This window comes from Salmo salar, chromosome ssa17, assembly GCF_905237065.1.
Source record: "Salmo salar chromosome ssa17, Ssal_v3.1, whole genome shotgun sequence".
Taxonomy (NCBI): domain Eukaryota; kingdom Metazoa; phylum Chordata; class Actinopteri; order Salmoniformes; family Salmonidae; genus Salmo; species Salmo salar.
In genome coordinates, this window is record NC_059458.1 from 21,111,902 (window position 1) to 21,125,115 (window position 13,214).

Sequence of the window (13,214 nt, forward strand, 5' to 3'; positions counted from 1 at the left end):
AAACCAACTACTAGAGATGCTATAGTTTCTGTTGTCTTCAGTGATCCAGTCTCCATGCTCCTGAAGACCTTCGCTCAGACACGCTCCACCTCCACTGTTAGACCCTGACTTAGCAGTGTTCTATGTCACGTTATAACCTCCACTACTGTTAGACCCTGACTTAACAGTCCTCCCAAGTCTTACTCTGCAGTGTCTTGTAGTTATGTCGCATCTTAACTCCTTTAAGTCATCTCATGTCCTTCTCCTACTCTGCAGTGTCTTGTAGAACAGCTATTTGTCTGTTTCCATCTGGACCCTTTCTCAGTATTGAAGTAGTGTTCTTGATTATTGTCAATCCTCTATGCCAAGTTATAACCTCCATTATATTACATTTTAATTCCTAAGTCGTCTCATAACCTCCTCTCACTCATTTAAGTCATGTAGTAGTTCTCCTGACTGTTAGGTCTCCCCAAACGGTGTCACATTTAATAACGTCCCCTTACTGTTAGGGCTCCCCAAAATGTGTTACATTTAATAACGTCCCCTGACTGTATGGTTATGTAGTGGTACTACTGTCTATGTCGTCTTATAACCTCTCACTCTGTAAGGTCCCCTATGTTCTCTTCTAACCTCATAGTCTGTTTTTAGTAGTGTTACTGTCTATTATAACGCCTCTATGTCGCGTTATAATCTCCTCTCCGTCTGCATGGTCTTGTAATAGACTTCTTGATCAGCGCGGCTGTGGGCTGAGACAGTGGGCCGGCGGGGGAGGGTCATAGAGCGGGGGAGGGGGGGAGAGTAGCTGTCCAACAGCAGATCTGGATGAGGAGGGGGAGGGAGGGGGGAGTAGAAGGGGGGAGGAGGGGGAGGTAGGGGGGAGTAGGAGGGGGAGAAGGGGGAGGGAGGTGGGAGGAGATGGGTTGAGGAGGGGGAGGCAGGGGGGAGGAAGAGAAGGGAGGGAGTGGAGAGGGGATGGGGTGAGGAGGAGGAGGCAGGGTGGTGGAATCTGTCTCGCTGGGAGAGGAGGAGCAGATAGAGTTTGATTTCACAGGAAGTGTCCGGTATTCCCGATATTCCGGTGCGGTGACTTTCTCCTGGCGCTGCAGCGCCCCCCTCTGGCCGTGCTCACCGACGCTCCCCAGGCTCCCGCTGGTGGTGTTCCTCCGCTCCCAGGGGGTCCCGTTACCGGCAGCTGTTACTCTGGCCCCCAGGGTCCCGTTACTCCCGGTACCGACACTGCTAGATACCCTGACCACAGGGTGATGAGGGGCGTGAGCATCTATGGTGACAATACTCCCGGTAACGCTCCCGGTGTGGCTGTCGCGGTCGGAGGGGACCCGGTAGTACGGAGACTCAGAGCTTCCTGTTGAAGACCCTCCCCCACAGGAAGAGGTGGAGTCAGAGCCCTTGGCAGAGGAGCTGATTGGTCCATGCTGCTTGGACATGGCAATGACCTATAGGATGAACAGAGGAGACAGTTAGCTAGTTACTTCAGCTAGTTAGAATGTAAATCAACAGTTCATTTAGCTAGTTACTTCAGCTAGTTAGAATGTAAATCAACAGTTCATTTAGCTAGTTACTTCAGCTAGTTAAAATGTAAATCAACAGTTCATTTTAGCTAGTTACTTCAGCTAGTTAAAATGTAAATCAACAGTTCATTTAGCTAGTTACTTCAGCTAGTTAAAATGTAAATCAACAGTTCATTTAGCTAGTTACTTCAGCTAGTTAGAATGTAAATCAACAGTTCATAATGGAAGTAAACAACAATTCATTTAGCTAGTTACTTCAGCTAGTTAAAATGTAAATCAACAGTTCATTTAGCTAGTTACTTCAGCTAGTTAAAATGTAAATCAACAGTTCATTTAGCTAGTTACTTCAGCTAGTTAGAATGTAAATCAACAGTTCATTTAGCTAGTTACTTCAGCTAGTTAGAATGTAAATCAACAGTTCATTTTAGCTAGTTACTTCAGCTAGTTAAAATGTAAATCAACAGTTCATTTAGCTAGTTACTTCAGCTAGTTAAAATGTAAATCAACAGTTCATTTAGCTAGTTACTTCAGCTAGTTAGAATGTAAATCAACAGTTCATTTAGCTAGTTACTTCAGCTAGTTAGAATGTAAATCAACAGTTCATTTTAGCTAACTCAGATTTGATATTCAGCTCACCTGCGCCACTCGCGGCTGATTGGGCGGCTGGGTGGGCACACGCGGAGTCGTCACAGGGATAGGCCCCTCCCTGGCTCGTTCCCCTCCCTGGTTAAGTGACATCAACTTGGCACGAGTCACCGCGCTCTTAGGGGAGACGGGGGGAGGTAGAGAGGAGACAGAAGGAGGCAAAGGGGAGACCGTAGGAGGTAGAGGGGAGACAGTAGGGGGGTGTCTAATCCCCTCCTTAGGGATATGCGCTAGTGGGGCTGGTGCTGGGGTAGCCGTGGCAACGGCTCTATTGGCCGACTGTACCGTCGGATAGAGGGAGGGAGGATTCATCACCCCTGTCTCCCCTGCCTCACCCCCTCCTCCTGCTCCTCCCTCTCCTCCACCAGATCTGTCCGTCTCTCCCTCCTCCTCGCTCTGTCTCTCCGTAGAGCGCTGCTGTCTCCACTCCTGCACCAGCGGTGGTCGCAGCCTGACAGATCACACATAAGTTTGACTTGACGATTAATACCAGGGTGGTATGACACACACCTACAACACACACTAGTCACAAACGTACCTTGGTTGTGACCTGCGGGGGTCGAAGGACAGGTGGAAGGTCATGTGACGCTGGTTGGAGGGGTCGTCTCCGGGGGGCGAGGTGCTGCTGCTGCCGTTGGCGACGCGGGGCAAGGTATTGCTGAATGTTACCATGGTCTCCTTTCCCATGGGGCCGCGGGGTGCCAGGAGCTCTACGTCAGCACTGGCCCTCTTCAGAGATGCTACGCTGGCCTTCTCCCTCCGCACCTACAGAATAATAACATCATTTATTTTATTTTTTATTTCACCTTTATTTAACCAGGTAGGCTAGTTGAGAACAAGTTCTCATTTACAACTGCGACCTGGCCAAGATAAAGCAAAGATAAAGCAAAGCAGTGCGACAGAAACAACAACACAGAGTTACATGGAATAAACAAGCGTACAGTCAACACAATAGAAAAAAGAAAGTCTATATACAGTGTGTGCAAATGGCATGAGGAGGTATGGCAATAAATAGGCCATAGTAGCAAAGTAATTACAATTTAGCAGATTAACACTGGAGTGATAGATGAGCAGATGATGATGAGCAGATGATGGTGTGTAAGTAGTGATACTGGTGTGCAAAAGAGCAGCAAAGTAAATAAAAATAATATGGGGATGAGGTAGGTAGATTGGATGGACTATTTACAGATGGGCTATGTACAGCTTCAGCGATCGGTTAGCTGCTCAGATAGCTGATGTTTAAAGTTAGTGAGGGAAATGTAGGTCTCCAGCTTAAGCGATTTTTTGCATTTCGTTCCAGTCATTGGCAGCAGAGAACTGGAAGGAAAGGCGGCCTAGGGAAGTGTTGGCTTTGGGGATGACCAGTGACATATACCTGCTGGAGCGCGTGCTATGGGTCGGTGTTATCATGACCAGTGAGCTGAGATAATGCAGAGCTTTACCTAGCATAGACTTATAGATGACCTGGAGCCAGTGGGTCTGGCGACAAATATGTAGCGAGGGCCAGCCAACGAGAGCATACAGGTCGCATTGGTGGGTGGTATAAGGCGCTTTGGTAACAAAACAGATGGCACTGTGATAGACTGCATCCAATTTGCTGAGTAGAGTATTGGAAGCTATTTTGTAAATGACATCGCCGAAGTCGAGGATCGGTAGGATAGTCAGTTTTACGAGGGTAAGTTTGGCGGCGTGAGTGAAGGAGGCTTTGTTGCGAAATAGAAAGCCGATTCTAGATTTGATTTTGGATTGGAGATGTTTGATATGAGTCTGGAAGGAGAGTTTACAGTCTAGCCAGACACCTAGGTATTTGTAGTTGTCCACGTATTCTAGGTCAGAACCGTCCAGAGTAGTGATGCTATTCGGGTGCGGGCAGCGAACGATTGAAAAGCATGCATTTTGTTTTGCTAGCGTTTAAGAGCAGTTGGAGGCCATGGAAGGAGTGTTGTATGGTATTGAAGCTCATTTGGAGGTTAGTTAACACTGTGTCCAAAGAAGGGCCAGATGTATACAGAATGGTGTTGTCTGCATAGAGGTGGATCAGGGAATCAGCCGCAGCAAGAGCGACATCGTTGATATATACAGAGAAATGTGTGGTACCCCCATAGAGACTGCCAGAGGTCCGGACATCAGGCCCTCCGATTTTACACACTGAACTCTATCTGCGAAGTAGTTGGTGAACCAGGCGAGGCAGTCATTTGAGAAACCAAGGCTATTGAGTCTGCCAATAAGAATACGGTGATTGACAGAGTTGAAAGCCTTGGCCAGGTCGATGAAGACGGCTGCACAGTACTGTCTTTTATCGATGGCGGTTATGATATCGTTTAGGACCTTGAGCGTGGCTGAGGTGCACCCGTGACCAGCTCGGAAAACGGATTGCACAGCGGAGAAGGTACAGTAGGATTCGAAATGGTCAGTGATCTGTTTATTAACTTGGCTTTCAAAGACTTTAGAAAGGCAGGGCAGGATGGATATAGGTCTATAACAGTTTGGGTCTAGAGTGTCACCCCCTTTGAAGAGGGGGATGACTGCGGCAGCTTCCCAATCTTTAGGGATCTCGGACGAAATGAAAGAGAGGTTGAACAGACTGGTAATAGGGGTTGCAACAATGGCGGCGGATAATTTTAGAAAGCGAGGGTCCAGATTGTCTAGCCCAGCTGATTTGTACGGGTCCAGGTTTTGCAGCTCTTTCAGAACATCTGCAATCTGGATTTGGGTGAAGGAGAAGCTGGGGAGGCCCGGGCAAGTAGCTGCGGGGGGTGCGGAGCTGTTGGCCGGGGTTGGGGTAGCCAGGAGGAAAGCATGGCCAGGCGTAGAGAAATGCTTATTGAAATTTTCGATTATCATAGATTTATCGGTGGTGACCGTGTCGCCTAGCCTCAGTGCAGTGGGCAGCTGGGAGGAGGTGCTCTTGTTCTCCATGGACTTTACAGTGTCCCAAAACTTGTTGGAGTTAGAGCTACAGGATGCAAATTTCTGTTTGAAAAAGCTAGCCTTTGCTTTCCTGACTGACTGTGTGTATTGGTTCCTGACTTCCCTGGACAGTTGCATATCGCGGGGAGTATTCGATGCTATTGCAGTCTGCCACATAACAGCAACATTACTACTACTGGCCCTCTTCAGAGACGCTACGCTGGCCTTCTCCCTATGAACCTACAGAACAACATAGCATGGCTAACTACTAATACTAACCACTAATACACAACCTCTCTCCCTTCATCTCTTACCTTGCAGCGTCCAGTCCCCAGTTCCTCCCTGCTGTCTGAGGGTCTGGGTGTCTTGCTGCGGTACAGAGAGCCGTGCTGAGAAACATGACCTCTCTGGGCTCGTCCCCTCACCACCACCTCCCTCTGCTGCGGGGGGGGAGAGGCAGCCCTCCGGACAGGCTGGGGGAGGCAGTCCTCCTCGGATGACCTGAAGTTACCTACTGCATACAGAGACTAGAGGGAGGGTAGGGAGGGAGGTGAAGGAGAGAGGTGGAGATAGCGATAGAGAGAGGGATAGAAGCGTGAAATTTGTTGAGACAGGATTTCAAAAAAAATAACTGTGAAATTCTCCCCCTGAGAACTCTTAAAAGATTATTAATTCCCATCTCTCTCTCTGTCTCTTTCTCAGCCCCCCCCCCACACACACACTCACCAGGTAGACTCCTATGCCAGCTCCTATGGCATAGCCAACATAGACATCTCTGGGATGGCAGCGGTGCTGTGTGATCTGAGTCAGTCCGGCTATGCCTGCAGCCAGACAGTATCCAAACACCAGCACCGGCTTCACCAGTTTAGTACTACTGCTGATCACACTGTTCAAATACATCTAACACACACACACACACACACACACACACACACACACACACACACACACACACACATACAAAGTTAGAACTATTGCGGATGGCAATGTTTCCAATTTTAACTTCAAATGCATCTTCATAAAGTCAGACAGACAGGCAGGCAGACAGACAAGTTAGTAGCTGTCGGTGCTTACAGAGATGTAGACAGCCGCGAAGCCAGAGAGCGTTGCATGCTGGGACGGAAATGTTTTCCTGAAGAGAAGGAGAGGGAGAGTAAGAATCAGGGAGAGAGAGGGAGACGTGATGCAGAGAGAGAGAAAGAAATGTGGAGGTTTTATTGAAGCTGGAGAACACAAAAGTGTGTGTGTGTGTGTGTGTGTGTGTGTGTTAGTTAGTTACCTGGCTGACAGGATGGCATACAGATCTTTCCCAGAGCAGATGTCCTGTGTGATGTAGTTGTTCTGGTCACATGATATCCCAGGCAGCGTGTAATTGGGCTGACAGACAGTCAGGAAGAAAGGGGTGGGATAACCAGTAGCCAATTGGATGATGTCCGTCATTAGGGCTGTTGCCAGGAGACCAAACACATGAACACCTGGGGGAGAAGGACAAGGGATGGAGGAGGAGAGAGGGGGAGACAGGGAGAAAGGATGGAAGGAAGAGAGAGAGGGGGGCAGGGAGAAGGGATGCAAGGAGAGAGAGAGGGAGAGACAGGGAGAAGGGATGGAGGAAGAGAGCGAGGAGGAGGAAGGAGCATGCACCAGGTAAGAATTATCTGAAGGCGTCTCGTCTGTCCTCATTCCCTATTCATCTCTCTTTCCCCTGTTCTCCCCTGTTCTCATTCCCTCTAAATCCCTCTCTCCCTTGTTCTCATTCCCTCTACATCCCTCTCTCCCCTGTTCTCATTCCCTCTACATCCCTCTCTCCCCTGTCCTCATTCCCTCAACATCTCTCTCTCCCTTCTTCTCATTCCCTCTACATCCCTCTCTCCCCTGTTCTCATTCCCTCTACATCCCTCTCTCCCCTGTTCTCATTCCCTCAACATCTCTCTCCCCTGTTCTCATTCCCTCTACATCCCTCTCTCCCCTGTTCTCATTCCCTCTACATCCCTCTCTCCCCTGTTCTCATTCCCTCAACATCTCTCTCTCCCCTGTTCTCATTCCCTCTACATCCCTCTCTCCCCTGTCCTCATTCCCTCAACATCTCTCTCTCCCCTGTCCTCATTCCCTCTACATCCCTCTCTCCCCTGTCCTCATTCCCTCTACATCTCCCTCGCCCCTGTTCTCATTCCCTCTACATCCCTCTCTCCCCTGTCCTCATTCCCTCTACATCCCTCTCTCCCCTGTCCTCATTCCCTCTACATCCCTCTCTCTCCTGTCCTCATTCCCTCTACATCCCTCTCCCCTGTTCTCATTCCCTCTACATCCCTCTCTCCCCTGTCCTCATTCCCTCTAAATCCCTCTCTCCCCTGTTCTCATTCCCTCTACATCCCTCTCTCCCCTGTTCTCATTCCCTCAACATCTCTCTCTCCCCTGTTCTCATTCCCTCTACATCCCTCTCTCCCTTGTTCTCATTCCCTCTACATCTCTCTCTCCCCTGTTCTCATTCCCTCTACATCCCTCTCTCCCTTGTTCTCATTCCCTCTACATCCCTCTCTCCCCTGTCCTCATTCCCTCTACATCCCTCTCTCCCTTGTTCTCATTCCCTCTACATCCCTCTCTCCCCTGTTCTCATTCCCTCTACATCCCTCTCTCCCCTGTTCTCATTCCCTCTACATCCCTCTCTCCCCTGTCCTCATTCCCTCTACATCCCTCTCCCCTGTCCTCATTCCCTCTAAATCCCTCTCTCCCTTGTTCTCATTCCCTCTACATCCCTCTCTCCCCTGTTCTCATTCCCTCTACATCCCTCTCTCCCCTGTTCTCATTCCCTCTACATCCCTCTCTCCCCTGTCCTCATTCCCTCTAAATCCCTCTCTCCCTTGTTCTCATTCCCTCTACATCCCTCTCTCCCCTGTTCTCATTCCCTCAACATCTCTCTCTCCCCTGTCCTCATTCCCTCAACATCTCCCTCTCCCCTGTTCTCATTCCCTCTACATCTCTCTCTCCCCTGTTCTCATTCCCTCTACATCCCTCTCTCCCCTGTTCTCATTCCCTCTACATCCCTCTCTCCCCTGTTCTCATTCCCCTCTAAATCCCTCTCTCCCTTGTTCTCATTCCCTCTACATCCCTCTCTCCCCTGTCCTCATTCCCTCTACATCCCTCTCTCCCCTGTCCTCATTCCCTCTACATCCCTCTCTCCCTTGTTCTCATTCCCTCTACATCCCTCTCTCCCCTGTCCTCATTCCCTCTACATCCCTCTCTCCCTTGTTCTCATTCCCTCTACATCCCTCTCTCCCTTGTTCTCATTCCCTCTACATCCCTCTCTCCCCTGTTCTCATTCCCTCTACATCCCTCTCTCCCCTGTTCTCATTCCCTCTACATCCCTCTCTCCCCTGTCCTCATTCCCTCAACATCTCTCTCTCCCTTGTTCTCATTCCCTCTACATCCCTCTCTCCCCTGTTCTCATTCCCTCTACATCCCTCTCTCCCCTGTTCTCATTCCCTCTACATCCCTCTCTCCCCTGTTCTCATTCCCTCAACATCTCTCTCTCCCCTGTCCTCATTCCCTCTACATCTCCCTCGCCCCTGTTCTCATTCCCTCTACATCCCTCTCTCCCCTGTCCTCATTCCCTCTACATCCCTCTCTCCCCTGTCCTCATTCCCTCTACATCCCTCTCTCTCCTGTCCTCATTCCCTCTACATCCCTCTCTCCCTTGTTCTCATTCCCTCTACATCCCTCTCTCCCTTGTTCTCATTCCCTCAACATCTCCCTCTCCCCTGTTCTCATTCCCTCTACATCTCTCTCTCCCCTGTTCTCATTCCCTCTACATCCCTCTCTCCCCTGTTCTCATTCCCTCTACATCCCTCTCTCCCCTGTTCTCATTCCCTCTAAATCCCTCTCTCCCTTGTTCTCATTCCCTCTACATCCCTCTCTCCCCTGTCCTCATTCCCTCTACATCCCTCTCTCCCCTGTCCTCATTCCCTCTACATCCCTCTCTCCCTTGTTCTCATTCCCTCTACATCCCTCTCTCCCCTGTCCTCATTCCCTCTACATCCCTCTCTCCCTTGTTCTCATTCCCTCTACATCCCTCTCTCCCTTGTTCTCATTCCCTCTACATCCCTCTCTCCCTTGTTCTCATTCCCTCAACATCTCCCTCTCCCCTGTTCTCATTCCCTCTACATCTCTCTCTCCCCTGTTCTCAACTGGAACAGGCCTGAAGTAGATTCTCTCCCTAGGAGAGCATTACTCTCTTAGTTCTAGTTTTCTATTTCTATGTTGTTGTTTTTTGGGTTGATCTCCAATTGGAGGCAGCTGGTCCTCGTTGTCTCTAATTGGAGATCATATTTAAGTAGGGTTTTTTCTTCCTGGGTTTTGTGTGTTATAATATTTTGAGTAGTGTTTGCTTCTCTCTGCGTCACGGTTTGTTGTTTTCTCAATTCAGTTATTTATGTATTTGCAAAGTTTCACGGATTTAATCAAATGTGCACTTTGGTCCGCTCCTTTTGACATCCGTCACAGGCTAGCATTACTCTCTAAAGTAGATTCTCTCCCTAGACTAGCATTACTCTCTAAAGTAGATTCTCTCCCTAGACTAGCATTACTACATGAAGTAGCTTCTCTCCCTAGGCTAGCATTACTACATGAAGTAGATTCTCTCCCTAGGCTAACATTACTCTCTGAAGTAGATTCTCTCCCTAGGCTATCATTACTCTCTGAAGTAGATTCTCTCCCTGGGATAGATAGCATTATTACATGAAGTAGATTCTCATCCTAGGCTAGCATTACGACATGAAGTAGATTCTCTCCCTAGGCTAACATTACTCTCTAAAGTAGATTCTCTCCCTAGGCTAGCATTACGACATGAAGTAGATTCTCTCCCTAGACTATCATTACTCTCTGAAGTAGATTCTCTCCCTAGACTATCATTACTCTCTGAAGTAGATTCTCTCCCTGGGATAGCATTACTACATGAAGTAGATTCTCTCCCTAGGCTAGCATTACGACATGAAGTAGATTCTCTCCCTAGGCTAACATTACTCTCTGAAGTAGATTCTCTCCCTAGGCTATCATTACTCTCTGAAGTAGATTCTCTCCCTGGGATAGATAGCATTATTACATGAAGTAGATTCTCTCCCTAGGCTAGCATTACGACATGAAGTAGATTCTCTCCCTAGACTAGCATTACTCTCTGAAGTAGATTCTCTCCCTAGACTATCATTACTCTCTGAAGTAGATTCTCTCCCTGGGATAGCATTACTACATGAAGTAGATTATCTCCCTAGGCTATCATTACTCTCTGAAGTAGATTCTTTCCCTGGGATAGCATTACTCTCTGAAGTAGATTCTCTCCCTAGACTATCATTACTCTCTGAAGTAGATTCTCTCCCTAGGCTAACATTACTCTCTGAAGTAGATTCTCTCCCTAGACTATCATTACTCTCTGAAGTAGATTCTTTCCCTGGGATAGCATTACTACATGAATTAGATTCTCTCCCTGGGATAGCATTACTACATGAAGTAGATTCTCTCCCTGGGATAGCATTACTACATGAAGTAGATTCTCTACCTGGGATAGCATTACTACATGAAGTAGATTCTCTCCCTGGGATAGCATTACTACATGAAGTAGATTCTCTCCCTGGGATAGCATTACTACATGAAGTAGATTCTCTCCCTGGGATAGCATTACTACATGAAGTAGATTCTCTACCTGGGATAGCATTACTACATGAATTAGATTCTCTCCCTGGGATAGCATTACTACATGAAGTGTGCACCTGTTCATTCCCCCTTGAGGATTCAAGCGTAAATAACAGGTACGTACCAACAAAGCGAACAGTCCTCCGTAGGAAAGAGTTGAAGTTACACCCTCCAGCAATGATGGATCCTTCAGTTTTACTCTGTTTGACTCTGGACTGGTAACAATACACCAGCCCTTCACCCAGCATGATCTATTCACACACACAATTAGTCATGCACCCTGATAGGCTGTTCATTGATCAGAGTCTATAGATTGTAGGTTCTGACGGTGTGTGTGTGTGTGTGTGTACTAACCGAGGCAGCCGGTCCTGCGAAGGCCAGGCTCAGTAACATCAGCAGAGGGATCAGTTCGTCTCCTGTCTCCAAGTAGGGCAACGACAGGTCACGGTCATAACAATGGAACCCAGGGGTCGCTGGGGACAACAGGTCTGTCAACTCCATGAAGTAGAGAGAGACAAGGGAGGAGAGGACGATGGGGAGCTAGACAGAAAGAAAGAGAAGGCGGGCAAGGGAGAGAGAGAGAGAAAGGAAGAGAGAAAGGGAGAGAGGTAAGAGGGAGATATTGTCTAACTAACAGCCATAGTGAGTGGTATACATTAAATGCAGTACACACACCTCAATGAAGTAGAAGCATGGTAGAAGTGTCATGCTGTCTTTGGGAGGTTTCTTCTTGGTCTTGGCTTTTGGTGACGACATCATCCTGGTGTTGGTCCAATCAGAGTCTAGGAACAGACAGAAGGGGAGGGGTTAGTCATCACACTGGTGGCGTTCCAGGTGGCATACATTACAGAGGCGTTGTTGCACAGTATCAGCTTGTTAAGTCATATTCTGCTACTACTTCCACATGGGCAAACATCTGCTTGGTCTCGGACTGGTTCTTTGAAGCAACCCGAAGCTAATAGTAAATAGCTGAATGCACATATGTTGTGTTGAACGGAACATCAGAACACACACACACGCAAGCCTCAATGGTGTGCTATCCGTTTCACACTTCTCTCTCTCTAACGCGTTCTCTAAATTCAGGACAATGGAGTGGACACAGGACAGTGCCATAGTTACAGTAACTCAGAGAGAAAGAAGCAGGGAGTTGACACACACAGCTCACTCCTTTAGCCCGGAGTTATTCTACTGTAACTATGGCGCTGTCCGCTGCATGGTCCTGAACTCAGAGAGCGAGAGAGAGAGAGAAAAAAAACATGTCCTGATTTATAAACATTGATTCTCTCAGACACTAGTGTCAGACTCACCCTGCCTTGCCTCCCCCCCCACACACACACACACACACACAGAGCGCTAAATTACCTCTGTCCCGCGGGTTGTGTGTGTTAGCAGAGGCCCGTCTTGCCCTCCCCCCTCGCCGAGGTCTAGCGTGCTGCTCCAGTTTTCCGTTCAAACGTTAATCCATCTTCACGCGCTGCCAGTTGTTTTACGCCCCCAAAACACACATGCACACATCAGGTTGTTTAGGTTGGTCAGATTCTCCACGATAGAGAGGACGAGAGAATTATATATGGGTAAGACGAAAAGGGAAAAGTCCTATATTCAATATTTCTCCGTTATTTTCCCTTCTGATCGCGCGTGTGTGAATAAACTTCGAGGTTTGACGTGCCTTCTACCGGTTCACCCCAGTCCCAGTCAGCCACGCTATGTTCGAACAGCCCACACAAACTCAAACAGCGCTGAGAAACGAACCGATATCTCACTTGAAGAACCGCAGCTCACAGAGAGCCTCGCGCACACAAAGGCATGGGGGGCGCGAGAGGGCGGGGGGAGACGAGGGGAGGAGACCGACTGCTCCTTCACACACACAAACGCCCCTCCTCTCACCGCTCCAAATTCCTAATGGTAGTCCACCACCACCACCATAAAGCTGGGCAAAACAAAGCGATGGATTTTGGTGTGTGTTTGGGTATGCGCGTGCATGAGTTAAAGCATGTGTGTCTGATTCTGTGTTTCTTCGAATATATTCCCCTTTTAGAACATTCTATTTTAAATGTAAAGCCTATTCATTTTAGGCCAAAAGATGCTTAACCCCCCCATCTCTCTTCCTCTTCCTCTTTTCGTATTTTGTTCGTTTTATTTTGGGTAGACCTAGCCCAGTAGGGTGGGGATGGGTTGGGTTCTGACCACGTGCCTGTGACTGCTGCTGCGGTGTGTATTTGCTTCTCTTCATTCAACAAACGCGCACGCGCGCTCTCACGCATCTTCTGCCTCTGACTGTCTGATTTACCATGACATGTACACATTCAAACCTTTCTCCCACGGTTATAAATACACATACACCATGACACACCCACCCAGCCACCCTTTTCGCCTGGAATGGTCACAGCTGGACTGCAAATAAATAAACTCATCACTCACTCACACACAAATACATATGAAGAAGACTCCAACCTATCAGCACTAAATATA

At 48.3% G+C, this 13,214-nt stretch overlaps 1 protein-coding gene across 1 annotated transcript; it reads right to left on the bottom strand.

Annotated features, from left to right (window-relative positions):
* Positions 1-663: 663 nt before the first annotated feature.
* Positions 664-12,546, bottom strand: LOC106575492 (phospholipid phosphatase-related protein type 3). Its single transcript, XM_014152009.2, has 12 exons — positions 12,105-12,546; positions 11,418-11,524; positions 11,097-11,282; positions 10,867-10,993; positions 6,343-6,538; positions 6,138-6,195; positions 5,790-5,963; positions 5,378-5,590; positions 2,692-2,918; positions 2,145-2,604; positions 893-1,433; positions 664-797 (listed from the first exon to the last, which is right to left on the bottom strand). Exons 2-12 carry the CDS (start codon positions 11,499-11,501, stop codon positions 664-666), a joined length of 2,400 nt encoding a protein of 799 aa, XP_014007484.2. The 5' UTR covers positions 11,502-11,524; positions 12,105-12,546.
* Between the last annotated feature and the right edge of the window lie 668 nt (positions 12,547-13,214).